Source organism: Heterodontus francisci, chromosome 25 (assembly GCF_036365525.1).
Source record: "Heterodontus francisci isolate sHetFra1 chromosome 25, sHetFra1.hap1, whole genome shotgun sequence".
In the NCBI taxonomy this organism is placed as follows: Eukaryota; Metazoa; Chordata; class Chondrichthyes; order Heterodontiformes; family Heterodontidae; genus Heterodontus; species Heterodontus francisci.
The window spans coordinates 54,615,753-54,643,569 of NC_090395.1; the positions used below are offsets into that span (position 1 = coordinate 54,615,753).

General features: G+C 42.7%; 1 protein-coding gene across 1 annotated transcript in view; it reads right to left on the minus strand.

The window, feature by feature from the left end:
- LOC137383877 (semaphorin-3D-like) overlaps positions 1-27,817 on the minus strand; it is a 106,769-nt gene that overhangs the window by 49,331 nt on the left and 29,621 nt on the right. Inside the window, exons 3-5 of the mRNA XM_068057228.1 lie at positions 27,648-27,707; positions 26,528-26,647; positions 18,212-18,305 (exon numbers count right to left, since the gene is read on the minus strand). Of these exons, the coding sequence (XP_067913329.1) occupies positions 18,212-18,305; positions 26,528-26,647; positions 27,648-27,707 (274 nt within the window). The remainder of the gene's footprint in view (positions 1-18,211; positions 18,306-26,527; positions 26,648-27,647; positions 27,708-27,817) is intronic.

Here is a 27,817-nt window from a genome sequence, read left to right on the forward strand (position 1 = left end):
GACCTTCCCCCAACAAAGTGCATAAACTTTCACCTAAAACTCTTTTTACCATCCCCTATGCCAATGATGTTACTTTGACCCCTTCCCCCCACTTGTTTACTGAGAAACTTACCTCATCCCCCCTCCCCATAAGTGTTCCACCTTGTTTGCCCGAACAGGGATCTGAAGGCGCGGGAGTGCCGGTCAGTGGCAGGAAGATCGCAGCGGGACAAAAGGCTGCGTCGTAAGTATGATTAATGCATTCACTTCCATTTATTTAAATATGTAAATGGGGTCCCGTTGCCAAGCAGCAGGGTGGACTGCCACGAGGCCTCGCCACCACCGGCAATAACGAGCCGGGCCCTTCTGGTGTCGGGGTGGGTGGCGGCCCTCTCCCAGAGGCATTTTCTGGCCCTCCTCCGCCACGATCCCCGACATCGGGGGTGGGGGTGGGGGGTCTGTAAAATCCAGCCCATTTTGTGGGTCAAAGACAGAGCTGTACTATTGGAGTCTGTGGGCTGAATTTTCCCAGCTCTTTGAAGTTGGGTGGGGAGGTGGGAAGGATGGCAATATGGTGGGAGGGAGGGGGGGGGGTTGGCGGGGAAGGTGTCAAGAGAAGAGACCGACATCTTCCTGCCACCATGGCATATTGCCAGCAGTGGGAACCTCAGCGGTGCGGCCGCCCACTGGGTAGTCAATTGAAGCAATTAATTACCCAATTAAGGGCCTCTTCCGGACCCCGCTGGCATTACTCTGGCATCGGGAGGGGCCACCACATCGTGGGGAGGCTGTCAGATACACCCTTGCGGCTTCCCAGTGGGTTCCTGGTGGGGCGGTACCACCCTTGTTGGGCACACCATGGCCCATGGAGGGATCGCCACCCCCCCACAGCAGCAATGTCTGTCCCAGCACCCAAGATGGGAATAACCTCCCCACCCCCCACAGCCCTGATTGCCGGGGCCTGCCTGCTTGGCCCTGGCTTCATCAAAAAAAGTTCACCTGTCTTCGAGGATGCCTTGGCATTGAGGTGCGTTGTCCTTCGTGATGCAGCCTCAGCAGTGGCCACTGCTCATAGAGGCGCTACTCAGGCTGCTGAGCTGCTGGCCCTCTGATTGGGCCGGCAGCTTGGGATGGAGGTGGCGGGGGGTGGGCTGCCATCCTCAATTAGATGGCGGCCCCAGTGACCACCGCCAGCTAAATGCTGCCCCAGGGTCCCACCACCTGCTGGAGTCGGGGTGGCTCCCACTTTCAGCCCCAGTGCCAGGGCTTGATCCTCTCCTGAAAAATTCAGCTTTGTGTCACTGGAAAATACTTGTGTGAGGTGGGAGCAAGGCTAATTCTCCAGAAATCATACCACATTTCTGCTTTACATTCAAACAAAAATGTATACAACATGATTACATGCACAGTAATGTTTCTCTATGAAGTATAAATATCTGTGCATCATCTTCACTTATGGTTTCAGTTGTTAAGTGCATAACCCTGTATGGGACTGAGCCACACAGATAAAAAAATTCACTGGTTCGGTCTCCTAACTGTGTTCAGTTAATTGATCTCAGCTTCAATGGTATCCTCCTGAGCTCAGAAGGAGAAAATCAGTTATTTTTCACCAGAGGAAAACACACGCTCAGGAAAGGGAGGGTGTGACTGTTAGGGAGCTGAGTAGTAGGGACATAGGAGAGGTTGAGAAGGAGGTCCCACAGACGCTTGTCCTGTCCAACAGTTACAATGTACTCGCTACCTGTGAAAACAAGGAGAAAGACTGCAGAGAGGACAGCTCTGCAAGACTAAGGCACTGTAGCTCAGAAGGCTGTCCGGGCAGGTGGTGATAGGGGGAGGGGTTGAGTGGATGGAAAAAGAGTAAAATAGAAATGTGGTAGGGATGTGGAATCCTATAATTAGGAGGATAGACAGTTTCCGATGTAGCCAAGAACAAGAGTCTCGAAGGATATGCTGCCTTCCTAGTGCCAGGGTTTCTCACGGCAGCTGGAGAGGAACCTGGAAAGGGAGGGGCTAAATCCAGCTGTTGTGATCCATGTTGGAACAAATGACATAGACAAGAACAGGGAGGAGGTCCTGCTGAAAGAGTATCAGGCATGAAACTCTAAATTAAAAAGCAGGACCTTGAGAATAATAATCTCTCGATCATTGCCTGAGTCAGGTGCAAAATGGCGTAGTCGCAGACAGATCAGGAGAATTAACACGCAACCAAAGGGCTGGGGTGGAAAATTGGGGGGGGGGGGGCGGGTTCCTTTTCATGGGACACTGGCACCAGTTCTGGGACAGGAAGGAGCTGTACTGATGGGACAAGCTCCACTGTCACAGGGATGGGACCCACATCCTAGCAGAAAGAGTAAATAGGGAGATGGCAAATGCTTTAAACTAGTCAGTTGGGGGCAGGGATCTGCAAGAAACGTAAGCAGTTTAAATGTAAACAAAACAGGGAAGGAGAACACAGGAAAGAATAAACTAAGAGAGGACTTTTGTTGCAAAGGAATAAATGGAGTTATAGAACAGGAGTCTAAAAAGATGGTTAAACATAATGTGAGAGGAAATCCTATTAAAAATGAGTTAAAATGTTTGTACAGCAAAGCACACAATGTCTGTAATAAAACAGGGGAGCTGGAGGCAATCATGTATTGGGAGGAACCAGATATAGTAGGGATTACTGAGAAATGGCTACTGAAAAATCAGGACTGGGTATTAAACATTGTAGGGTATAACATATCTAGAAAAGATAGAGAGGGAAAAAGGGAGGGGAAGTAGCTATACTTATGAGGAAGAACATTATGGCAGTAGAAAAAAGGGATGCAGCTATCGGCAAGACAAAAATAGAATGCTTATGGATAGAGATAAATGGTAATAAAGGAGCAATCACACTAACAGGTGTCATCTACAGACCACCTAATAGTGGAAGGGAGGTGGAGGAAGAAATATGCAAACAAATTAGGGAATTGATTAAAAAAAAATCATAGGGATTTCAAGTACCCGCTATTAATTGGACAGAAGATGTAGGTAAATGGAATGGAGTTCTGACAATGTGTACAAGACTCCTTTCTAACCCAATATGTAAAAAGCCCAACAAGGGAAGATTTGCTATTGGATCTAGTAATGGAGAATGATCCAGAGCAGATTAGAGAAATAGAAGTAGAGGAACATCTAGGCAATAGTGACCATAATATAATACATGTTAAGATGATAAGATGACATAAGTAGGACAAAAACCAGGTTAATGGATTGGAGAAAAGCTGATTTTGAGGAGCTGAGAATAGAACTTAGGCAAAAATATTGGCAGACGATATAGAACAACAATGGGAAACATTTAAAACGGTGTTCAGAGCCCAGGAAAAATATATTCTGCAAGAAGGAAATAACATTAGTGAAACTTCATGGATGAATAAAAACATAAGGGAACAATTGAAGGTTAGGCAACAGGCATACATTAAGTACATAGACAACTGAGGAGTGCATGATAAGAGAGAATACAAAGCAATTAGAAAAGTAAAAAAAGAGGAAGACAAAAAGGAACTATGAAATAAATTATCACGGAACATAAAACAAAATAGTTAAATCGTTTACAGGCACATTCATAACAAAGGAAGACTGGGATGGGGTTAGGACCATTAAGAGATAAACAGGATAATACCACAGGTAAGAATAGAGAGATAGTAGAAATATTAATTATTTCACTTCAGTATTTTACCAGGGAGACAGAACAGGTAGACATGATATAGAATGATGTGATGATTAATGAGTTAAGTGCATTTAACAAAAAAGAGTATGTACTGAATAAACTAACCAAACTCAAAGAGGATAAAGCCCCTGGTCCGGATGGATTGCATCCATGAATTTTATTAGATTCTAGGGAAGAGATAGCAGAGACATTACTACACATATTTAATAATTTATTAGAAAAAAGTGTAGTGCCAGAAGACTGGTGATAGCTATCATAATTCTTATATTTAAGAAGGGGGACAGAACATGCACAGGGAAATATAGACCAATCAACTTAACATCAGTGGTAGGAAAAATAATGAATCCCTACCGAAGGAGAGATTGGAACAACAATGAGGAAAGAAAAATATAATAATGAATAGTCAGCATGGATTTCAAAAGAGAAAATCTTGCTTTTCCAACGTTATTGAATTTTTTGAGGAGGTAACAGAGAGAGTAGACAATGGTAATGCAGTAGATGTCATTTTTCTGTTTTTCAAAAAGCCTTTGATAAGGTATCCCATAATAGACTAACGAATAAGGTTAGAAAATATGGAGTCGGGAACAAGTGACAGAATGGATTGCTAGCTGGCTTCAAGACAGAAAGCAGAGGTTAGAAATAAAGGGTGGTTATTCAGAGTGGCAGAAGATGGGAGTGGTGTTCACAAGGATCAGTGCTGGGATCACTGCAGTTCACAATTTACATCAGCAATTTGAATTTGGAATCAAAAATACAATTTCTAAATTTGCAGACGACACCAAATTGGAGAGATAGTCAATACTGAGGAGGACTGAAACAAATTACAGGAGGACATCAATAAATTACAGAATGGGAAAATAATTGGCAAATGACGTTCAACACAGATAAATGTGATGTAGTACATTTTGGTAGGAAAAAATAGGGAGGTCACTTATTACTTGGAAGTGAGTCTAGGTGGAGAAGAGGAACAAAGAGATCTCAGAGTACAAATACACCAATCACAAAGTTGTGGCACAGGTTAGCAAGGCCATAAAAAAAGAAAAACACGCACTAGGCAAACTTAAGAGTATTGCATGCAGTTCTGGTTGCCATATTAGAAAAAGGATATAAGGCACTGAGAGAGTGCAGAGAAGATTTACAAGGATGATACCAGAAATACATGGGTATAAATATTAGGAAAGGATGAACAGGCTGGGTCGCTTTTCTCATGGAAAAAGAAGGCTGAGGGGTGACCTAATAGAGATCGTTAAAATTATGAAAGGTTTGATTCAGCGGATACAGAGAGAATGTTTCCACTTGTAGGGAAGAGCATAACTAGAGGCCATCAATATAAGATAGTCAGCGAGAAATCCAATAGGAAATTCAGAAGAAACGTCTTTATCCAAAGTGTGGTGAGAGTGTGGAACTTTCTACCACAGGGAGTGGCTGAAACGAATAGTATAGATGCATTTAAGGGGAAGCTAGACAAGCATATGAGGGAGAATGGAATTGAGGGTTACAATGATAGAATTAGATAAGGAAAGATGGGAACAGGCTTGAATGGAGCAAAAATGCCCACATGGACTGGTTGGGCCGGATGGCCTATTTCTGTGCCATATATCCTATATAATCCTATGTAATCTCTATCCAGTGACCACCTTTCCACCAGTGGAAAGTAAGCCTGTGTGAGAATCAGGGGATGACAAACAGAGGGCACAGATTTAAGATAATTGGTGGAAGAACCATAGAATCATAGAATGATTACAGCACAGAAGGAGGTCATTCAGCCCAACGTGTTCATGCCAGCTCTTTGCAAAAGCAACTCACCTAGTCCCATTCCTTGGCTTTTTCACCTAAACCCTGCAAATTTTTTCACTTCAGATATTTATCCAATTCTCTTTCAAAAGCCATGATTAAATCTGCCACCACTACACTCTCAGGCAGTGCATTCCATATCTAACCACGTGCTGCATAAAAATGTTTTTCCACGTGTCATCGTTGCTTCTTTTGCCAATCACCTTAAATCAGTGTCCTCAGGTTCTCAATCCTTCCACCAATAGGAACAGTTTCTCTCCATCTACTCTGTCCAGACCCCTCATGATTTTGAACACCTCGATCAAATCTCCCCTTAATCATCTCTTCTCCAAGAAAAAAAGTTCCAACTTCTCCAACCTATCCATGTAACTGAAATTCCTCATCCCTGGAATTATTCTCATGAATCTTTTCTGCACCCTCTCTAATGCCTTCACATCCTTCCTGAAGTGTGGTGCCCAGAATTGGACGCAATACTCCAGTTGAGGCTGAACCAGGGTTTTATACATGTTCAGCATAACTTCCTTGCTTTTGTAATCTATGCCCCTATTTATAAAGCTCAGGATCCTGTATGTCTTATTAACCGCTTTGTCAAACTGCCCTGCCATCTTCAATGATTTGTGCACATATACCCCATGGTCCCTCTGCTCCTGCACCCCCTTTAGAATTGTACCCTTTATTTTATATTGCCTCTCTTTGTTCTTGCTACCAAAATGAATCACGTCACACTTCTCTGCATTAAATTTCATCTGTGACTTGTCTGCCCATTCCACCAGACTGTCTAAGTGCTCTTGAAATTTATCACTATCCTCCTCACAGTTCACAATACTTCCAAGTTTTATGTCATCTGCAAATTTTGACATTGTGCCCTGTACACCCAAGTCTAGGTCATTTAAGATGTTCCTTAAACCGTTTTTCTTTGACCAAGCTTTTGGTTAGCTATCTTAATATCTGCTTATGTAGCTCGACATCAAACTTTATTCAATAATCATTCCTGTGAAGGACATTTTACTAAAGTGCCTTTCTATTAAAGGCACTTTATATATGCAAGTAATTGTTGCAGTGGGACAAATAGGAATTCTATAAGTTGGGAGGCCCTAGTCTGCATCATGAACTGTTCATCAGCATGTGGGAAAAAGAAGTTCCCCAGGAAGTGAGAGATGCCCAAATCATAACCTTAAACAAGAACAAAGGTGAGAAGTCAGGTTGCAAAAACTCCCATGGCATTTCACTACTGTGCATAGTTGCAAAGATTTTTGCACAGATAATGTTCAGTCACCTACAAAAACTTGCCAATGAAGTCTATTCAGAAAACCAATGTGTGTTCAGAGCTGGTCGTTTAATCATGGGCATGATCTTTACCTTGACAAAACTTCAAGAAAAGCGCAGAGAATGGCAGAAGCCACTACATGTTTTTGCAGACCTTACCAAAGCTTTCTATCTGGTTAGCAGAAATGGTCCATTCTCCCTTCTTCAAAAAATTGGTTGTCCAGAAAACTTCTCCAGATCATGAAATCTTTCCACTGTGAAATGGAAGAAAGAATCATCCACAATACAACTCATTCCCAATATTCAGTGGAGTAAAGCAGGGCTGTGTTTTTGCACCAACGCTGTTTGGCATCTTCTCCTTTTTGGGATAAAGAGTTTAGAGAAGGAGTATTACTATACACAAGATCAGATGGAAGACTGTTCAACCAGTCCAGATTGAGAGCAAAGACCAAAGTGAGACATGTTCTTATAGATGAACTCCAGTTTGCTGATGATGCAGTTTTTGTGGTGCATTCAGCTGAAGGGCTGCAGTCAATTCTAAATGCCTTCTCAACTGCTGCAGTGGAACTTGGGGTCACGATCAGCCTACAAAAGACAGCGACAATGACTCAAGGTAGTCAGTCTGAAGCAGCATTACAGCTAAACAACACTGAATTGAATAATGTAGACAAATTCTGCCACCTGGGGTAAACAGTCTCAAGTGAAATGAAGCTTAATGAGGAGATAGCCGCTCATATTTGTTGTGTGTGTACACCTTTAAGAGGTGTGGCTACAAGATCATGTTAGGCATGTAAGAGCTATGATGTAACACATCACGTGTTTTTGAGTATTCGGCAGTCTTGAAGAAACACCTACACAGTAAGTATCTCAATGTACCAGCTGCTCTCTCAGTATCTAATAAAGAACCCACAATATTGTGTTACTGATCCCATCTGAGTGGTCAGTCTTTGTGGGAAATCAATACACATGCAGAGGTTCAAGAAACACACAACATGTTGGCAGCGGCGAGATGTATGAAAACCCAAAGATGCAATACACTGGTATCGTTAGGGTTTTCGAAGAACCAGACATGTTACAATTTGCTAACATTGTTAAGATTCTGATGAACACACACATATTTCCTCTTGGAGGTTCAGACTATGTTGCAAGCTGTTTTTCTTCTCTCAATTCTGTTCAGCAACGATCTGGATCTCCAATGTCCCATCCCAACCAACCTTTTTACCTTCGAAGCAGTGTAGTCAGCAGCAATTGGGTAAGCTTCTTTTCATTTTGGGCTGTGAGGTCGGATAGCTACAGACTCTGGTTGACTCGACTGTCACTGGGATTTTGAGGTCAGTTTTTCACACCGGGAGCAATCTGAGCCAACGAACGCTGTTCAGAGGTGACAGATCAAGTTACATTTGCGAGGTGCTTTGGACAGTTCAGCGCCATCACGGCAGTGGGCTACCGGGTAGAACACAAAATCGGCATATTTTCAATACGGAGAGTAACCCCATTCGTCTGTGTACAGTGGAATGGGCGATAGTCAAGATACAGAACAGTGGAATATCCTTGGTTGCTGCTTCGGGAGGAACGATCGCTATAGCTATTGTGCGAGGGAAAAAATCGCCATTACAGTTTTGGGCCTTCGATTTTTCTTCGCAACAAGTCCACCTTTCATGGGTGAGTCTAAATGAAAAGCACAAATTCAGCACCAATGCCACAACCTCCAAGCCTGTCCATTAGTGGTATTGCAACAAGTCTCCACAAGCAAGTGACAGAGTTATCACCTCGAAACCAGTTTACCAGTGGAACTGCAACTACTTTTTTTTCATTGCAGAAGACAGCACTACACTATACAAGTCTGTTCAGAAGTAGTACTGCAAGTCTGTTATTTGCCTTCACAGCTTTTCTTTTCTGCTACGGGTGCAATAACACAGTCATTGCAGTCATGGCAACACCTTTCCCTTCCGTTAATTGGAAAGCATCTGACCTGCTTTCAGAATTTTTTCTTTCCGAGCAGAGAGTTAAGCTTTGTTTTGATGACGTAGCCATTGCTGATCCTTGGAAGCAAATGATAAAGCCACACATAGCTATTGGCAATGAAGGTCTACATTGTCTCAACACATCTGGTCTTAATGATGAAGAGCAGAAAGATCCAGCAAAGATTTGGTCCACACTAGAAGAGCAATTACACCTCAAGCTCAATTTTCAAGTGCATTGACTCGAATTCGTGTCTTTCAGACAACAGCCTAGTGAATCCATAGATCAGTTTGTCAGTTGATGTCGTGCCAAAGGCCGAGAGTGTGATTTTAGTGACACCAAAGTGGCATATTGTATCATTGAGTTTGTGAATGCATCCACATCGAAGGAACTCTACCAAAATGATCTTTTGAACAAACCCAGAGAGTACACAGTTAATGCCTCGTTGAAGGATGGGTGCAAATTTGGGCCCATCATCGCAGGTCAGCAAAGCCTTCAGTCTCTATGTGCTATGAACATAGAACATAGAACATAGAACATAGAACAGTACAGCACAGTACAGGCCCTTTGGCCCACGATGTTGTGCCGAACCTTTAACCTACTTTAGGAACAAACTACCTACATACCCTTCATACTACTATCATCCATGTACCTATCCAAGAGTCGCTTAAATGTCCCTAATGTATCTGCTTCTACTACCACCGCTGGCAGTGCATTCCACGCACCCACCACTCTCTGTGAAGACCATTAGTGCATTGAACAGGGTTTCCAAATCCAAGTCACCATGTTCAAGGTGCAGACTTTTGCATTTGCCTAAAGCCTGTTCAGCACTTAAACCCATATTCAAAGCATTCAGTGTCAGGGGTCACTGGAAGTGGAAATGTCGCGAAGCCAAGACAGACACTGTGGGCAAGAGTAATGAACACAAACAGTTGAACCGCAGGACAGCTCTGCACCCTGACAAGCTTTGTAATTCTCCTTCACGACATAACCTATTCATCCACGAAGTTTCGGGTGACACTAACACTACTGATCCTGAAGACCAGGGTATAAGCACAAGTGAGCAAGCAGAACAGACATTCCACGTTGTCAATGTTTCCGAGCACATTGGCTCGATTACTCCGATAGAAGCATTTGCATCCATTCATATTTCCTGTCCAGGAAAAGAGGACACGCACTTGCTCTGGGTAAAAGTGGACATGGGTGCCAGTTTACCAGCAAACAGTTTACCCCTACATATCTTAAAATGCATGTATCCGGGTAAATGGCATTCCAAGATAATTGTGACCAAGGCTCAGCTCACTGCTTACAATAGGTCCCCAATCCCATGTCTCAGATCCATTATGATTAAATGCTGTTATAATAATTCTGATTGGATACCCCAACTTTTCTATGTTATTCAAAAAAATGGACTTGCTCTCACTGGACTGTGAACATGCTGTGACCTAACCAAGATTACCATCCAAGGCATCAGGCAACACCAAACATTATCTCCCTCCAGTCCTCAGATGGTAACTAGAAGGAGCCTTGCAACAAAGGAATGCAATGCGAGCTGTGGTTTCCCTGGTTTTCCAATGATTTTCCAATCCTACCCATACTGTGGCCAGAAAATCAAAGCCCCTTTTCAACTTCTGCACATCTTGTCGTTTCAAGATTCTTAAGGGTGAGAACAAGGATGAGGCACAGCCTGTTATATCCGACATACAGTGCCTCCAGTCTGAACTGTATCCAGTGCATGAAGTTGGAGATGTTCTTCTGGAACAATGCAGGAAAATGGAAGAATTACATGACAATCATGCCGGGAGTGAACTTCCCAAACTTACTATTGGTCAGCAAGTTATCTTTCAAAACCCTATCACTGATGCATGGAATTCTGCAACAGTGTCCAATTTCCAACCAGAACCACATTCTTATGAAGTAACTATACCTACTGGTGCTGCACCATGTTGTAACTAAGGTCAAATCAGAGCTCTTCATGATTCCAAGTCTATGGAAGACTCCACTGCAAGTCTTACAAGATCTAAGATTATATCTCAGACAGAGTCTACACGTTCTTCTGCCACGAAATCCAATTCACAAACATCTGTTCCAGTATCCAATAAGTGCTATCCAGGGGTACCAGACTATTCGGAAGGACAGATAGGAAGGTAAGGGAGGTGGTGTAGCTCTGATATTCAAGGACGACATCAGGGCGGTGCTGAGAGATGATATAGGTTCTATGGAGAATGGGGTTGAATCCATTTGGGTGGAAATTAGAAACTCTAGGAAGAAAAAGTCACTGATAGGCGTAGTCTATAGGCCACCAAATAATAACATCACATTCGGGCGGGCAATAAACAAAGAAATAACTAATGCCTGTAAAAATGGTACGGCAATTATCATGGGGGATTTTAATCTACATGTAGATTGGTCGAACCAGCTCAGTCAGGGTAGCCTTGAGGAGGAGTTCGTTGAGTGTATCCGTGATAGTTTTCTTGAACAGTATGTAATGGAACCGACGAGGGAGAAAGCTATCCTAGATCTAGTCCTGTGTAATGAGACAGGAATAATTAATGACCTCATAGTTAGGGATCCTCTTGGAAGGAGTGATCACAGTATGGTTGAATTTAGAATACAGATGGAGAGTGTGAAGATAAAATCCAAAACCAGGGTCCTGAGCTTGAACAAGGGGGACTACAATAGAATGAGGGAGGACTTGGCTAAAGTAGACAGTTGACGAGCAGTGGAGGACTTTCAAAGCAATTTTTCAAAGTGCTCAGCAAAAGTATATTCCAGTGAAAAGGAAGGACTGGAAGAAAAGGGGTAATCTGCCATGGGTGTCCAAGGAAATAAGGGAGGCTATCAAATTGAAAGAGAAGGCATACAAAGTGGCCAAAAACAGCATGAAACTAGAAGATTGGGAAAACTTTAAAGGTCAACAGAAAGCCACAAAAAGAGCTATAAAGAAAAGTAAGATAGAACATGAGAAAAAACTAGCACAGAATATAAAGACAGATAGCAAAAGCTTCTATAAATATATAAAATGAAAAAGAGTGGCTAAAGTAAACGTTGGGTCCTTTAGAGGATGAGAAGGGAAATTTAGTTATGGGATATGATGAAATGGCCGAGGCATTGAACAGGTATTTTGTATCGGTCTTCACAGTGGAGGACACTAATAACATGCCAGTAATTGACAAAGAGACGAATGTAGGTGAGGACCTGGAAACAATCATTATTACGGAAGAGGTAGTGTTAGGCAAGCTAATGGAGCTAAGGATTGATAAGTCTCCTGGCCCTGATGGAATGCATCCCAGGGTACTAAAAGAGATGGCGGGAGAAATAGCAGGTGCACTGGCGGTAATTTTCCAAAATTCGCTGGACTCTGGGGTAGTCCCAGCAGATTGGAAAACAGCAGATGTGGCGCCACTGTTTAAAAAGGGAGGTAGACAAAAGATGGGGAATTATAGACCGGTTAGCTTAACCTCTGTAGTGGGGAAGATGCTTGAGTCTGTTATCAAGGAAGAAATAGCAGGGCATCTCGATAGAAATTGTCCCGTTGGGCGGACGCAGCATGGGTTCATGAAGGGCAGGTCATGCTTGACAAATCTTTTGGAATTCTATGAAGACATTACGAGCAAGGTGGACAAAGGGGACCCAGTGGATGTGGTGTACCTAGATTTCCAAAAGGCCTTTGACAAGGTGCCGCACAAGAGGCTGCTGCATAAGATAAGGATGCATGGCGTTAGGGGTAAAGTATTAGCATGGATAGAGGATTGGTTGACTAACAGGAAGCAGAGAGTGGGGATAAATGAGTGCTATTCTGGCTGGCAATCAGTCACTAGTGGTGTGCCTCAGGGATCGGTGTTGGGACCTCAATTATTTACAATTTATATAGATGATTTGGAGTTGGGGACCACGTGTAGGTTGTCAAAGTTTGCAGATGACACTAAGATGAGTGGCAGAGCAAAGTGTGCAGATGACTGTGAAACTTTGCAGAGGAACATAGATACATTGAGTGAGTGGGCAAAGGTCTGGCAGATGGAATACAATGTTAATAAATGTGAAGTCATTCATTTCGGTAGGAGTAACAGTAAAAAGGATTATTACTTGAATGGTAAAAAGTTGCAGCATGCTGCTATGCAGAGGGACCTGGGTGTCCTTGTGCATGAATCGCAGAAGGTTGGTCTGCAGGTACAGCAAGTAATTAGGAAGGCAAATGGAATTTTGTCCTTCATTGCTAAAGGGATTGAGTTTAAAAGCAGAGAGGTTATGTTGCAGCTGTATAAGGTACTGGTGAGGCCGCACCTGGAGTACTGTGTGCAGTTTTGGTCTCCTTACTTGAGAAAGGATGTACTGGCACTGGAGGGGGTGCAGAGGAGGTTCACTAGGTTGATTCCGGAGTTGAGGGGGTTGGCTTATGAGGAGAGACTGAGTAGATTGGGATTATATTCATTGGAATTCAGAAGAATGAGGGGGGGATCTTATAGAAACATATAAAATTATGAAAGGAATAGATAAGATACAAGTAGAGAGGATGTTTCCACTGGCAGGTGAAGCTAGGACAAGAGGGCATAGCCTCAAGATTAGAGGGAGCAGATTTAGGACTGAATTGAGAAGGAACTTCTTCACCCAGAGGGTTGTTAATCTATGGAATTCCTTGCCTAGTGAAGTCGTTGACGCTACTTCAGTAAACGTTTTTAAAGCTAAGGTAGATATCTTTTTGAACAATAAAGGAATTAAGGGATACGGTGAGAGAGCGGGTAAGTGGATCTGAGTCCACGAAAAGATCAGCCATGATCTTATTGAATGGCGGAACAGGCTCGTGGGGCCGGATGGCCTACTCCTGCTCCTAGTTCTTATGTTCTTATGTACCCTATTTCGAAATTTGGCAGAGTTATCAAATCACCTTTGCGTTTTCGCAATTGATGTTCTTGTATATTCTTATTGTCTTTTTTGTATTATCTCCTGATACATTTCTGTACATGTGTATAGTTAACTTGTACTAGCCTGAAGGAGATGTTTAAATTTGTAAATACGTGCCTCTTCTTTTCCTTTTGGAAAAGGGGGATGTTGTGTGTGTACACCTTTAAGAGATGTGGCTACAAGATCACGTTAGTCATGCAAAAGCTATGATGTAATACATCACATGATTCTGAGTGTTAGGCAGTCTTGAAGAAACACCTGTCCACTAAGCATCTGAATGTACCAGCTGCTCTCTCAATATCTAATAAAGAACCCGCAATATTGTGTTATTGATCCCATCTGAGTGGTCAGTCTTTGTGGAAAATCAATACACACACACAGAGGTTCAAGAACCACGCAACAGTATTTGAAAAGCTTCAGGCTAGAGCTCGGCAAAACACCAAACTCACAACTGGCACTTGACTAAAATTCTATAATGCCTGCATATTAAGTAGGCTGCTGTATTCCGCTGAAACTTGGACTACATATCAGAAACAGGAACACACATTGAATTCATTTCATATGTGTTGCCTGGGAAAGATCCTTGGGATCAATTGGCAGCACAGAGGCCCCAATTTACAGAAGTACTGCAACTTTCTAATTCAGAAAGTATCATAGCAATGCTCAAGTGACATCGATTACAATGGCTAAGCCACGTCGTTAGAATGGATGATGGTCGCCTACCAAAAGATGCATTAGACGGCCAAAGATAAGATACAAGGAGTCATGCAAGCGAAGCATCATTTCATGCCAGAATGACTTAAACAGCTGGGATCAGTCCATGACCAAAGTGCTTGGTGCCAAAGTCTCCACATCGGAGAACAGAAATTTGAAGAACTACATCTTCAGATTGCTGCACAAAAGTGCCATTGCAGGAAGGAGCATGTGGCAGTAGCCCCTGCATTAGTGAATAACGATCTACGATGCTCCCATTGCAACCAACAATGCCTTGCTCGAATTGGTCGGTACTCCCACCTGAAGACTGACAACAGATGAGCAGTAGATGAGAAATATCGGCAACAATGCAAGGCTAAAGATATATAGGAACAAATTGGACAACTCTTACAAAGTCCTGGCACAGGTATGATGTGGAAAATGACTTTCTTTGTGCTGTATCCTGTATCTTATTTAATTACTGCACCATTGGCGGCTATGCCTTCAGCTGCCTTGGCCGGAAGCTCTGTCGTTCCCTACCTAAACCTCTTCGACTCTCTACTTCTTTCTCTTCCTCTAAAATGTTCCTTAAAACCTTCTTCTTTCATCTGTCCTAATTCCTCCTTAGATGGCTCGGTATGTTTGACAACGTTCCTGTGAAGCACTTTGGAACGTTTTACTATGTTAAAGGTGCTATATAAATGCAAGTTGTATGACTCTCTGATAGGACCAGCCTTGGTTGTAATACTCCCACCAACCCACACCATCAAATAAACCATTGATACTCACTGCCCAGGCTTACAGTTAAAGAATAGGCTACTTGGGTGATGTGGTACTGATAGAATGATCGTAAATCCATTCACTGGATCAAGCTATTTCTGTCACTGGCAGCAACTATTAGCTTCAATTAGCTATGACTAGCCAACAGTGTTCAAGTCAGAAACACAGCAGATCCAGCAGATAGAGGAGAGGCCAAAAGGTAACAAAAGAATTCCTTGTTACTTAAAACAAAAGAACATAGAGCTCCACGAGCATAAAACTGCTGGCCATTTCCCTGGACAGCATTCTCTAACTTTCAAAACAAAATCCCACAAAGTTCTTCCTTTATCCCTTCAATTGTGAACTTATAAGGCTCCAATCCACATGCAGAAAGTTTTTCAATTATTTGTTTACTTTTTGTGAGGAATTTCCTTCCCATTTCAACCACATGTTTCTCTAAAGCCCATCTGGATGCAGAGATTTCCACAATTCAGTTTGCACATTTACCAAGCTCTGTTTAAAATGGAAATAACATTCTTGGTGCACCAGGAGATATCATGGTTTGTGATAATAGAAGTCTTATGCTAAATGTGTTTGAGTAACATTTCTTTGCTATTTTAATGGAAGTATTAAACAGATGAATTCCTCCCTTAAAATAATGGACAAAGAAATGTTATAGAAATGCGATAAGCATTCACATGGTCATTTTGAAAAGATTCAGGGGAAGTCAGCTACATTAATTTCTAGGCTACAAACTCTTCCACTCAGGTAACTTCCCCTATAACAAGTAGCAACATAAAACAGAATGGGTTCGAGTTTTCACTTTGGGCGCAATCAGTGATTCAAGCACAAAATGTGCCCGTTTTGAGAAGTGTTTTCTCCCCCTGAGTTTTAGCTCAAATTCATTTGTATATTGCCAAACACAAAAGCTCCCATGAACCATTGTAATCAGGTAGTGTTTTAAAACATAATTTTAAAAAATTTGCTTTAAAATGTTTTCCTTGATATACTTGAAAGTAGTAACTTGGTAAAGTTTGCTTAATCGAGCTGAAAATGGGTTCATCACTAAAATTAAGCAGTCCTGTGAGGAATCCCATTTTAAATTAATGAAAATGACTTTTCAAAAATATACAAAACTATTTTCTAGTCAGATTGGAGTACAGTAGAGCTCCTCAATAAATTTAAAAAACTGAATTAAAACTTTTAAAATGTACCTCGTCGTTTCCTTGTGCCCAAAAGTTCCAGCTCAATATTTGCAGCCTCCTTGAAGGCCTAGAAATGAGCCCAATTAGCAGAAACAGCCAATGATGATTAATCCTGGTGGCCAGTTTTGTGGGTGGGGCCTGCTTCTGGTATAATATTTTGAAACTGGTGCAAAAGATGTCTGAAACTCAAATTGCGCTGAATGCAATTTGCGCATAAAATTCCACGATCTTTTGTGCCCTTTTTTATTCGTTCATGGGATGCGGACCTCGCTGGCAAGGCCAGCATTTATTGCCCTTGAGAATGTGGTGGTGAGCTGCCTTCTTGAACTACTGCAGTCCATGTGGTATAGGTACAACACAGGTGTAGGGAGTTCCAGGATTTAGACCTAGCGACAATGAAGAAACGACGAGATATTTCCATGTCAGGATGATGTGTGATTTGGAAGGGAACTTGCAGTTGGTGATGTCTCCATGCACCTGCTGCCCTTGTTCTTCTAGAAGATAGAGGTCGCAGGTTTAGAAAGTGCTGTCAAAGGGGCCTTGGCCAGCTTCTGCAGTGCGTCTTGTAGATGGTACACACTACAACCGTGCTGCGTGGGTGGTGGAGGGAGTGAATATTTAATGTGGTAAATGGGGTGCCGATCAAGTCGGCGGCTTTGCCCTGGATGGTTTCGAGCTTCTTGAGTGTTGTTTGAGCTGCCTTCATCCAGGTAAGTCAGGAGAATTCCATCACACTCCTAATTTGCACCTTGTAGATGATGGAAAGTCTTTGGGAGTTAAGAGGTGAGTTACTCACTGCAGAATACCCAGCCTCTGACCTGCTCTTGTAGCCATTGTATTAATGTGGCTAGTCCAGCTAAGTTTCTGGTTAATGGTGACCCCTCAGGATGCTGATGGTGGGGGATTCAGCAATGGTAATTCCATTGAATGTTAAGGAGAGGGGGTTAGATTCTCACTTGTTGGAGATGGTCATTGCCCGTTTCTATGTTTCTATGAATATTACTTGCCACTTATCAGCCCTAGCCTGAATGTTGTCCAGCTCTTGCTGCATGCGGGCACAGACTACTTCATTATCTGAGAAGCTGTGAATGAAACTGAAGACTATTGGTTACACTGTTATCAGGGGAATTGTGCCAAAATAGACAGCACAATCGAATGGAAACTCCAGGTCAATGTAATAGCAGCTCCTGTTTTAAGATTACTCTAAGTATCAAAGCTGCATTGTGACAGTGTAAGAAAACTGGGATATTATAAAAATGTACTCTTAGGGAATTGGCAGTGATTTAGGAGAAGTATGTCTGTTTGTTATTTCTCCCCTTGTGCACAATTATCTGCAAATTCTTTTAGGATATTACAAAATAATGATTTTTATTCTCTTCAGTAATTATTGACTAAGCTTTATAGGGAGAGAGTCACAGATCATATGCTGGGCAAAAAGATAAAACATGGTGGAAACATGGCCAGTCAGTTGGTAATCATAAGATTAACTGGAGCCACATGTAGTAGCAGCTCTGCCATGAATTCCTTAGACTTGATACTCGACAGTGGAACTTCCATGTGTAATGTAGCATACAGTCCATGATATACTTCACTACAAATGGCTGAATATTATGCTGACTCACAGATTATGACCTTAGGCAAAAATACAAGCAGATGTCTGAGGACAAAGAGATGAAAATAATTGAAGTTGTCCACTATGATTATGTGCGAGTTCATTTTCATCCTACCTCTTTCGAGCCACATACAAATATATATTTTTTTTAAAGTTAGTTTTTGCATAAAATCTATTTCATAAACCACATTAAACTGCATGATTTTGACAAAGCTGAATATACAAAACATAACTGGGCAATCTTTACAGAATGATCATTGTATGTTTGGCCATTTTTAAAAGCAGAGATCCATTCATTCAATGTCACTAGTAATTCATGTCCTCGGCAATGTACAACTGCCTTACCAATGAGAGCTGACGTGAAAGGTTGGATGGGATCATAAGGGCATTTCAGTGTTCCAGATTCCAGAGTTTTGAGGTCAAGCTTCATTGAAAGTTCCTGTCAGTAAAGTTACCACAAGAAGTTAGAGATCAAATCCAACCAAAAATTAATCACTTGAATTTCAAAGACTTGCAGTCTGTACAATGTAGCAATGGTGAACAACCTGGCATGTTTTGTGCTAAACTAGGTTCAGAGTTAACAAGAGCATGAGGAGGAGATTTTCAAGGATTTTCACTGGTTCCAGAATAAAACATGTCAAAACATTTTTTTATGACAATTACTGGATAGATAGAAATGTAACGATTGGGAGACAGGCTATTAACCACATGTTATTAACCACTGTCAGAGCCAATGGGATTGCTAGGATTTAACAACCTATCATTTAATATATCTACATTACTTTTCAGGTTTCTTCTTGCTGCATTCCATCAATAGTAACCCAACTGCTAGCTGACCGAGTGAGTGAGAGAAACAATAGTGCTGAACACTATTAGATGCAGCGGGCCTTAAGGACAGACCTGTTGAACAGTTCACTTCTTCACTGGCACACCAAGCAAGTTTCAACACAGTCAAAGTTTCAAAACTGCAACATAAATCACAGTTTACGTTATTGAATCTTTTTAATGCTCAGACACTACAGGTTGTACACTCAGTTTCCCACTGCATTTTGTGTGCAGAGACTAAATAAACATTACCATTTATCATTCAGCTTTGATCTATTGGCAACAGCATCATGTTACTCAAATTTGGCAGCTTGAAGAATATAACATGTCAAAAATTGAAAAGAATGAAGGGTTAGCTTGTTTGGAAATAAGCAAAAGATGCTTTGATATTGATAATGTGCTGTCAGCTGCAGACATGTGGTATTCCCACTGCTGACTGCACAATACCACAGGAAGGAAGCAAACTCTATGGGCAGGATTTTCCCTCGAGGCTGGGAGATAGAGGTCGAGACAGTTTCCAGGTATCAAATCAGTCCCCAGGGGGGAGATAGTCACATTGCAATTTTCACAGGGGCGCCCCCTAAATTGACCTGGAGAGAGGCTCATCATCCAACTAAGGATGGAGGGGGTGGGGTGGTGGGGAGGGTGGGGGGAGGGGGCGCTCTCAAATCTGGAAGGTCAATCAAAGGCCTTCCAGCCCAAAAGGAGCTGCGATGGAAGGTAAGTAAGAGAGAGGACGCTTCGAGATGGAGGCGCCCTTTCTACAACTTTTTAAAATCTGCATTAAAAAATGGCTTTTGCAGCCAGGTCACCACTGTGGTGGGCGGAGAGCTGGGGAACCCCTCTACAGGACAGCCTGTGGCTGCACCTGCTCTCAGGCACACAGGGAGGGCCCCTAGGCCTGCCTGGAGTTCTGGCTGCCCAACCTGCCACCAGGAGGCCGCCTACCGGCACCTAAACTGGCTACTGCCGCCTGTGGGAACCTTGAAACCATCTGGAAAATTCCAGTCAGCATCTTTTAATTGACCTTAATGAGCTGTGACGGCTACCCGCCGCATACAGGTGGGCTGTCCTACCACCTCCTGATCCCACCTCTGTAAAAATGGTCTGGAGGCGGGATGGAGCTGTGGAACCGGCATGCCAGCCGGTGGGGCTATTTTCAGCCCCCACCTGCCTCTGATCCCTGCCCTGATGGGGGCTGAAAATCCAGCCCTATGGTTTTGACAGCATTTGAAACAGAAAATTTCCTAGCTCACAAAAGCTGCCATCTATACAGGCCATTTAGGCCCTCGAACCTGTTCCATCATTCAATTAGATCATGCCAGAACAGTACCTCAACTCCACAAACCTGCCTTTGTTCCAAATACCTTGATATCATTATCTAACAAAAATCTATCTCGATCTTAAAAATTTCAATTGACCTATCCTCAATGGCCTTTTTAGGGGGAGTATTTCAGAGTTCCACTAGCCTTTGCGTGAAAACGTACTTCTTGATTTCACTCATGAATGGCCTAGCTCTAATTTTAAGATTATGCCCTTAAGATTTTGTTCTGGATTCCCCCATCAGAAGAAATAGTTTCTTTGGCTGGAATTTTCTGTTGGGCAGGTGGGGGGCCCGGCCACCGGCCGGAAGGTCAGTGGTGAGCCCGTCTCCGCTGGGCCTGGGGAGTCAGACTGGATTTTACGCTCCCCAGGTCCTTAATTGATCTTGGGCAGGACTTCCACCTTATTGAGGCAGGAAGTCCCACCTAATGGAGCTGCCGGCCAATTAACGGGCCAGCAGCTCTTAGTTCCAGCAGCACCACCGGGAGCCATAGTCACTGTTGAGACTACGACCAGCTGCAGGAGGAAGATAAAAGGACGGCCGGCGACAATCAGTCAAGCCCCGGTGAGGCATGGGGAGTCGGTTGGGGGTGGGGGGCAATGTTGTGGGTTGGGGGCAGTTGGGACTTCAGGGATGGCCCTCCATGGGGCACAGAGTGCCTGATCATGAGGGCCCCACCCCCACAGCCTGCAAGGAGGCCATCTAGTTTCATCAGGCAGGCTTTCTGAGGCCTCAGCTGCTCACCAGCCATAGGTAAAATACCCATGGCAGTGGGCAGAGGCCCTGAAGTGCCAGTTAATTGGCCACTTAAGGGCTTTGATTGGCCTTTTCGTGCTGCCTCCGCCCCGCGTACATTTGCAGTGCAGGTGGCAGAGGGTCGAGAAGGGGCCCCCCCAGCCTCCCACTCCATCTTATGCAACCCCCCACCCCGATCACCAGCCCGCTCTTTTGGGGATGGGGGGGATAAAATTCCTTTGTATCAGCCTAAAAAAAAAATCACTTAATCACCTAAAATACCTTGATTAGATCACTCTTCAACTTTGTAAACTCAGTCGAATACAAGCTAACTTTATGAAACCTGTCTTCATAACTTGTTAAGCCTGGTGCTATTGTGGTAAATCTTGTTATACCTCTTCCAGGACCAATCCATCTTTTCTGTGTTTTGTGCCCAAAGCTGAACACAGTACTCTAGATGAGATCTGATCAAGGCACTGTACAACAGAAGCACCACTTTCTCACTTGAATCTCAATCTCTTCAAGATAAAGGCCAACATTCCATTCGCCTTTTGAATTATTTTTTGTATTAGGTTGTGCATTAGGTTTTAGTGATTTGTGTACATGGACACATAAGTCCTCCACAGCTCCTAGGTTCTCATAAAGAGAAAATATTCTGATTTGTGTTTCTCAAATCCAAAGTCAATGACCTCACACTTCCCCAGATAGAACGCAGTTTGCTATATTTTTGGCCCATCACTTATTCTGTTTATGTTCCTTTGCAAATGTCTCCTCCCATTCACACAAATTATCATGCCTCCTAACTTAGTGTCATCTGCAAACTTTGATATATAGCCCTCTATTCTTTCATCCAAGCCATTAATATATATGGTGAAAAACTCAGACCACAATTCTGATCCCTGGGGAACACCACTTGTCACATCCCACCAGTTACACAATGAACCTTTTATTCCTGCTCTCTGTTTCCTACTTCCCAAACAACCCATATCACAAGGTTACCTCCAATTCCATGTGGCCTCATTTTTGCTAATAATTTCTTGTGAAGAATCTTAGCAAATGCCTCCTTGAAGTCCATAGAAACAACATTCAAAGACACTCCCCTACAAGCCAATCTAGTGACTCGATTAGTCAGACATGATTTACCTTTCACGAATCCGTTCCGACTCTGTGACCAGCTAATACCTGTTTAAATGCTCAGTCACTCTATCACTGATGATATCTTCTAGTAACCTCCCTACAATTGACATTAAACTGATAGGCCTGTAGTTACCTGGTTTCTCTTTCCCTTCCTGCTTAAAAAACAGGATGACTTTTGCAATTTTCCAAATGAAAGGCACAACTCTTGAATCTAGAGACTATTGCAAAAATATGACTAATAAATCTTGCCTACTTATTGTAATATCCTGGGGTGGAAACCAACAGGTCCAGGAGATTTGTGTATCTTAAGTCCAATTATTTTCTCCATTACCTTTTTTTGAGATGGTGCAAAATATAGACCTCATTATCAATGCTGAAAAGCACAGTTACAGCATAAAGGAGAGAAGGATGCAGCTTGGAGACTGCTGATCTCCATTTCAGCTCCAGTTCTCCTCATCACCAATGTGAAAGTTGCCCAAAGAGATGTGCAATGCAAATAAGATTTTATTTCGACACTGCAATTTATTTTAGGACCACCTTTCTCTTTTCCTCCAGTAGTGATATTATCCATTCCTGTCAGGATGAATCTGTCTTCCTCCTTAATCTCTTAGTCTCTTCCATTATGACCTTGTCAGGATTTCAGTTTTCCACCTTACTATCAGACTCACTTGCACTTGAGTAAATACTAACCTCTTCAGTCATAAAGAAAGTTCAGGAGCCAGGAATGGCATATCAGATTAATTATTCCACTTTCCCAGTACTTCCACAAACTATTGAGAGCTTGATAGCTACGTACAACATAGCAGATCACCAACTATTTTTTCTCTCTCAATTCCCCAGTACTTCAGGCTGGGATTTTATGCTGGCAACAAGGGTCTCGATGGCCAGGAAAAGCGACGCAGAGAACCTTGTGCTGCCTCTTCTCTGGAAGGCTCGCCAAATCTAGTGCCAAACAGGCACTTAGGTGGACAGTGGCAGGCCTTCCCCACCCTTGGAGAGGTGCCAGCCAATCAGAGGCCAGCATCTCTTCCACTGAGCAGCACTGCCAGAGGAGCACCGACCAGAGGCCTAGGAGCGGCGCCGAACCCAGGCCACAGGTAGGTCTAGGTGGGAGGGGGCCTCTCGTAGGGTGAGGGTCGTGGGGGAGGATGGTTGCTAGCAAGGGCCGGGGGGTGGCTCTCGGAAGCCCCCCCCCCCTCCCAATGCTGGGTCCCTCGTTCAGGCACTAAATGCCTTTTAACGAAGGACCAACCAACTCCACTTGGATTTGGGAAGCAGCCCACATGGTTTGTCATGTCATGCTTCCCATGTGGTGACAGGGCTGCCCGCCACACGGCTAATTGCAGTGGCAGCGGGATGAGGCTCTTAATTGGGATTAATTGCAAAGTTAAGGGCCTCAGTTGGTGGCAGGGCAGGAAGACCATTCACAGGCCTTCCCACCCTGGACTAAATTCTGGTGGAGGCAGGATGGTGGCAGGAACCACCGTCCCCCCACCACTCCCCGTTACCATCCCCCCCAATTTTATGTTCTCCTCACCTTCAAACCCACCATGGGGGGAGCATAAAATTCCCTCCTTAGTGTCTATGAGATTTCACACAAAGGTTTTGATTCCAACTTTTTCTCCACTAAAACTAAATCAGCCGACAATAATGCATTAGTCCAGTGTCCATAATCCTACAATGTATTCATAAGATAGCAACAAATATTTAGTATCCAACTTCCTTATGATTTTAATCATCTTTGAACATCTGTACTGTTAGTGAAATGTTGTGATCTTTAATTCAAGATTTGATTTTTATTAGGTGGTTTTAAAAAAAATAAAAGCGGGGGGGAATTGGCACATTACAAATTCCAGCAACAAACACAGATGAAAATTTAATAACTTTTAACAGTGCTTTCTGTATATCTCTTTTACAGTTTTATACATTTGAAATGAATATATTGCCAAAACTAGCACTTCTTTCAGGAATTCAGAAGGACCAGTCATAAGGAGCTGTACAGTTATCACGGTCTTTACAGATGCAGTCAATATTGCTATTTTAACAGTGACACAGCCAGTGTAATAACTGAAAGAGTTAAAATATTTAGTTCACAATGAGGTAAACTCCTTCGCCTGTTTAAACTCATGGGGTAGAGAACATGCAAAGACAGAGATTGAACTGTGAAATCATTGTCAGTTGATAAAGGCGAGAAGTAATGCTCAAGGAACTACTTATAAAATGAAATACCTTAGCCCTTCACTATTCTGGGTTTAGAGCTTTATTATTTATTACTGCTGTGAAGGTATATTTCCCCTGTGAAATGCTGCTCCACAGTTGCCAGAAATATTATACATTATAAAGGAAGAAGTTGGAGGCCAATATATGAGCATGGGTGCACTCCGTGCAGGAACATTGAGTTAGCATTCATTATGTCGATCAGGAACTGCCTTTAGTACTTCAAAGCATTGCTGGTCTAACCTTGGTGTTAGAAGTTGTGAACGTAGGAAAATTCAACTGTAATGATTTGAATTGTAAAAGAGAGTTCCTGATCAGCATGGAGAAGCCATCATGCAATATCTTACAGTGAATCTGCTCCTTGTGGTAATTCTTTCTTTTTGAGACTTTTTTCTTAGTCTCTCCACAGATTGAATCTCCGGCAACCATTGAGTAACCATTTCAAAAAGGAAATGCAACCAACATGACTAAAGAATGTTGGAACTCTTTAGCAGTGGACACATAGGAGCAAAGTATTATATATTGCAATTTTTTCCTCCTACACTAACATTCCCCTTTAAAGATCAAGTGGTTCTTACGATAGGTCAAAATTATTGCATTTATTCCGTCACAATACAATTTTTGTGAGCTGTAAAATTGATAGTGGCTGAAGCTGGTATTTTATATGATTAATAGAAACCATAAATAATGCATGTTACAGCAGAGACTGAGACACAACAAGTAAGTTGGTGCAATAGTACAACAGTGGAGCCTCCAAATCCTGTCCTCATGGGTGAATGGAACTTGGTGGATAACTGAGTGTTGCCAAATTTTAATAAATGTGCAGAAAAGTTTCCAAAAGCTAGCAACACCACTGGCAGGGCAGCTTATCAGAAAATCTCCAGTGCATTGTCCATGATTTCCATCTATTGATTTCATATGGACGGAAAATCATGGGTAATGGTCCCACAATTTTCCAACAAGTCATCCGCTTCATTGAAGACCCCACTGTTGGCCTGTGCTTTGAAAAGATTTCACCCATTTAGTAGAGCTGTGTGCCAGACATTGCAATAAAGGCAAATACAACACAAATAACAAAAAATAAACATTATGAGGCCAAACTCTTCAGCCCTTCCAGTGCATTTTTGCTATAGCTCTGACAAGAGTGAAGTGGAATGGCTACAAACTAGATTACGGAGTCAGATGAACTGCATCCTGGGCTTATGTCAGGGATTCTCATTTTGACATTTTATGCTTGGAAAATCCTGGTAGATAATTGTGCAAGGTGATAATGAAGGTTGGTTGGTTTGCCAATTATTACATTGGACTGAATTTTACAGGCCCTCCGATGTCGGGGGTCATGGCAGGGGGGAAATTGCCTCGGCAGAGGCCTGTCACGGGCCTCGACGCCAGGAAGACCTGGCCCAATATTGCTGGCGAGGCCTCGTGGCGGCCCCCCCACCCCCCGCCACTTGGCGACGGAAGCCAAATCTGCTCATGTAAAATAATGTAAATAAAGGAATAAATGACCTACTCGGTCCTGCTGTCTGTTCCAGAGCGATATTGGTGCCAGTAGTTGGCACTCCCGCGCCTTCAGATACCTGTCCAGGGATCCAAGGCAGAATGCTGGTGGGGAGGCGGGAGCAGATAGGTTTTTCTGTGCGGTGAGTGGGCGGACCGGCGTCAAAGTAATTTTATTGGTGTAGGTGATGGTGGAAAGTTGTAAAGTTTATAGTTTATGAACTTTGGTGGGGGAAGGTCAGGTGGGTAGGGAAGTATTTTGAGGGGAGAGGGCACGTAATGCATTGCATGGTTATTGGGGGGGTGAAGGAGGGGCAAATTAAATGTCTTTAAATATTTTAATTAAATGGAAGGGCTCGAAGCCCTTTAAAAATGGCATCAGTGCCTGCGCAAAGGCTGCTGACGCCGTTGCCGGGGACAGATTGCCCGCCCCCTCCATGTCATAGGGTGGGCAGTCCGCCCTTGCCATTTAAATGAGCCGCCGTGCTGAATATCGTGTGGCTCCATGACGTGCTGCCCATGCAGGTGGACCGCTATTGTTTATGTCAGCCGCCGAAGTAAAATGCAGCCCATTATGTGCACAGTGCTGCCTTTCAGTAAAAAGTTCTTTTCTTCACTAATTTTAATCTATTGTGTGGGCATTCTGATTTGGAAAATGTACAGAAATAGGTGGTGAAATCTGCAGCTGATGATGAAATGATGCTTTATTGTGAAGCCTTGTTATTGAAAATTTTTATTCTGCTGCATGATTAAAACAAACTATTTCTCTGGTCTCAACAGAATATTAAAAAGCTCGCACCTCAATGAGGAAATTATCTCAGTAAGGGGGTATCTCCATGACCTGGTAATAATAAAGTTTGAACACATTTTAGCTGCAGCAACAGCTGTTGACCATTACTTTCAGTAAAGTCAGGATACATTACCTCCGTAGGGGGTCCCAAGTCGATATATCCACATACAGGGTGGAAGGCTCCCGTACCACATGCATAGACATGTGTCTTATTGAAGTTGTGTAGCAGGCGGATGAAATTTGCACATTCTGTCTGATAATAACAGCAGTATTGTTTAGTCTCCCAGTAAAGCTGGCCGCACACTCACTTAAAGAAACAATCTCACGTTATCATTCCAAATATTAAACATGACAATAAAGAGACTATGTAGTTAACAGTGATTTGAGTTGGCTCATTGCAAGTAATTTTCATTTGCGAGCAATTGGGAAAATACTTAAAAAAATATATGGGCTCTTATTTCCCTATTTTTCTTGCCTTTCTGTCCCATCCTGGGCTGCCCACTCCCTGCAGTTGAGACTGGGATTTGGAGCTGGGTTTCTTGCTCCCAGGTTAGTGCCATTGTCAGCCTTGGGCTACCATTAGGAGGCTCACAAGAGTGGTACCATGAAGACTCCAAATCCTCACCATAGCAGCATGGCAACATGAGAAGATTTTTGGAGGTGTTCTTGACAATCAGGGAACATTTCAGGATTCACATTTAAATAAAGTGTACACAGAGGGGGAAAAAAAGCCTTAAAAAGTGAATTGACGACTCACATTTATCACTCTTTAATTTCCATTATATTTATATAAATATAGGCTTTAAAGCATTGTAATTAATAAATGGCTGGTATGGTTTTGTGAAAACCTATTTATTTGTTAAATTCACCTTGGAGACCTGCCGTTCAACATTGGCCTAAAATTCTTGGGTTTGATCCAAAGCTTGAGTATCACTAGCCTCAGCCAAGTTCATCTGATTTGGGGATTAAACAGCAGCTATATCTAGTCAGTTTAATATATGGTTTACAACATTAAATGTGCATATTTCAACAGGCAATGTAACAAAACACACTGTTTAATATTCAGAGAGTTTTTTTGTAAAAAGAAATTGCAGTTTCGACGTTTTGTGCAGCTCAAATTTTTGTTTCATGTAGTAAAATGACAGCAACTTGTTCCATACACATTAAATATGACAGCAAATATGAAAAATTGCATTTTTTAAGAAAAAAGTTAAATGCTTGGAAATTACAAAATATTACAAGTCATTTCTTACTTCCTTTTTTCCAGTCTGTTTACACAATTCCACTCTCTCCTTAGCTGCAGGCCAATAAATCTGACAAGAGAAAGACTTATATTCAAGTTACAGAAAAACACAATTAGATTAAGTGTTTTCAATTTTTTTTTTCTTGTACAGCCTTTGGCCAGTTGTCAAAGTAGTACAAT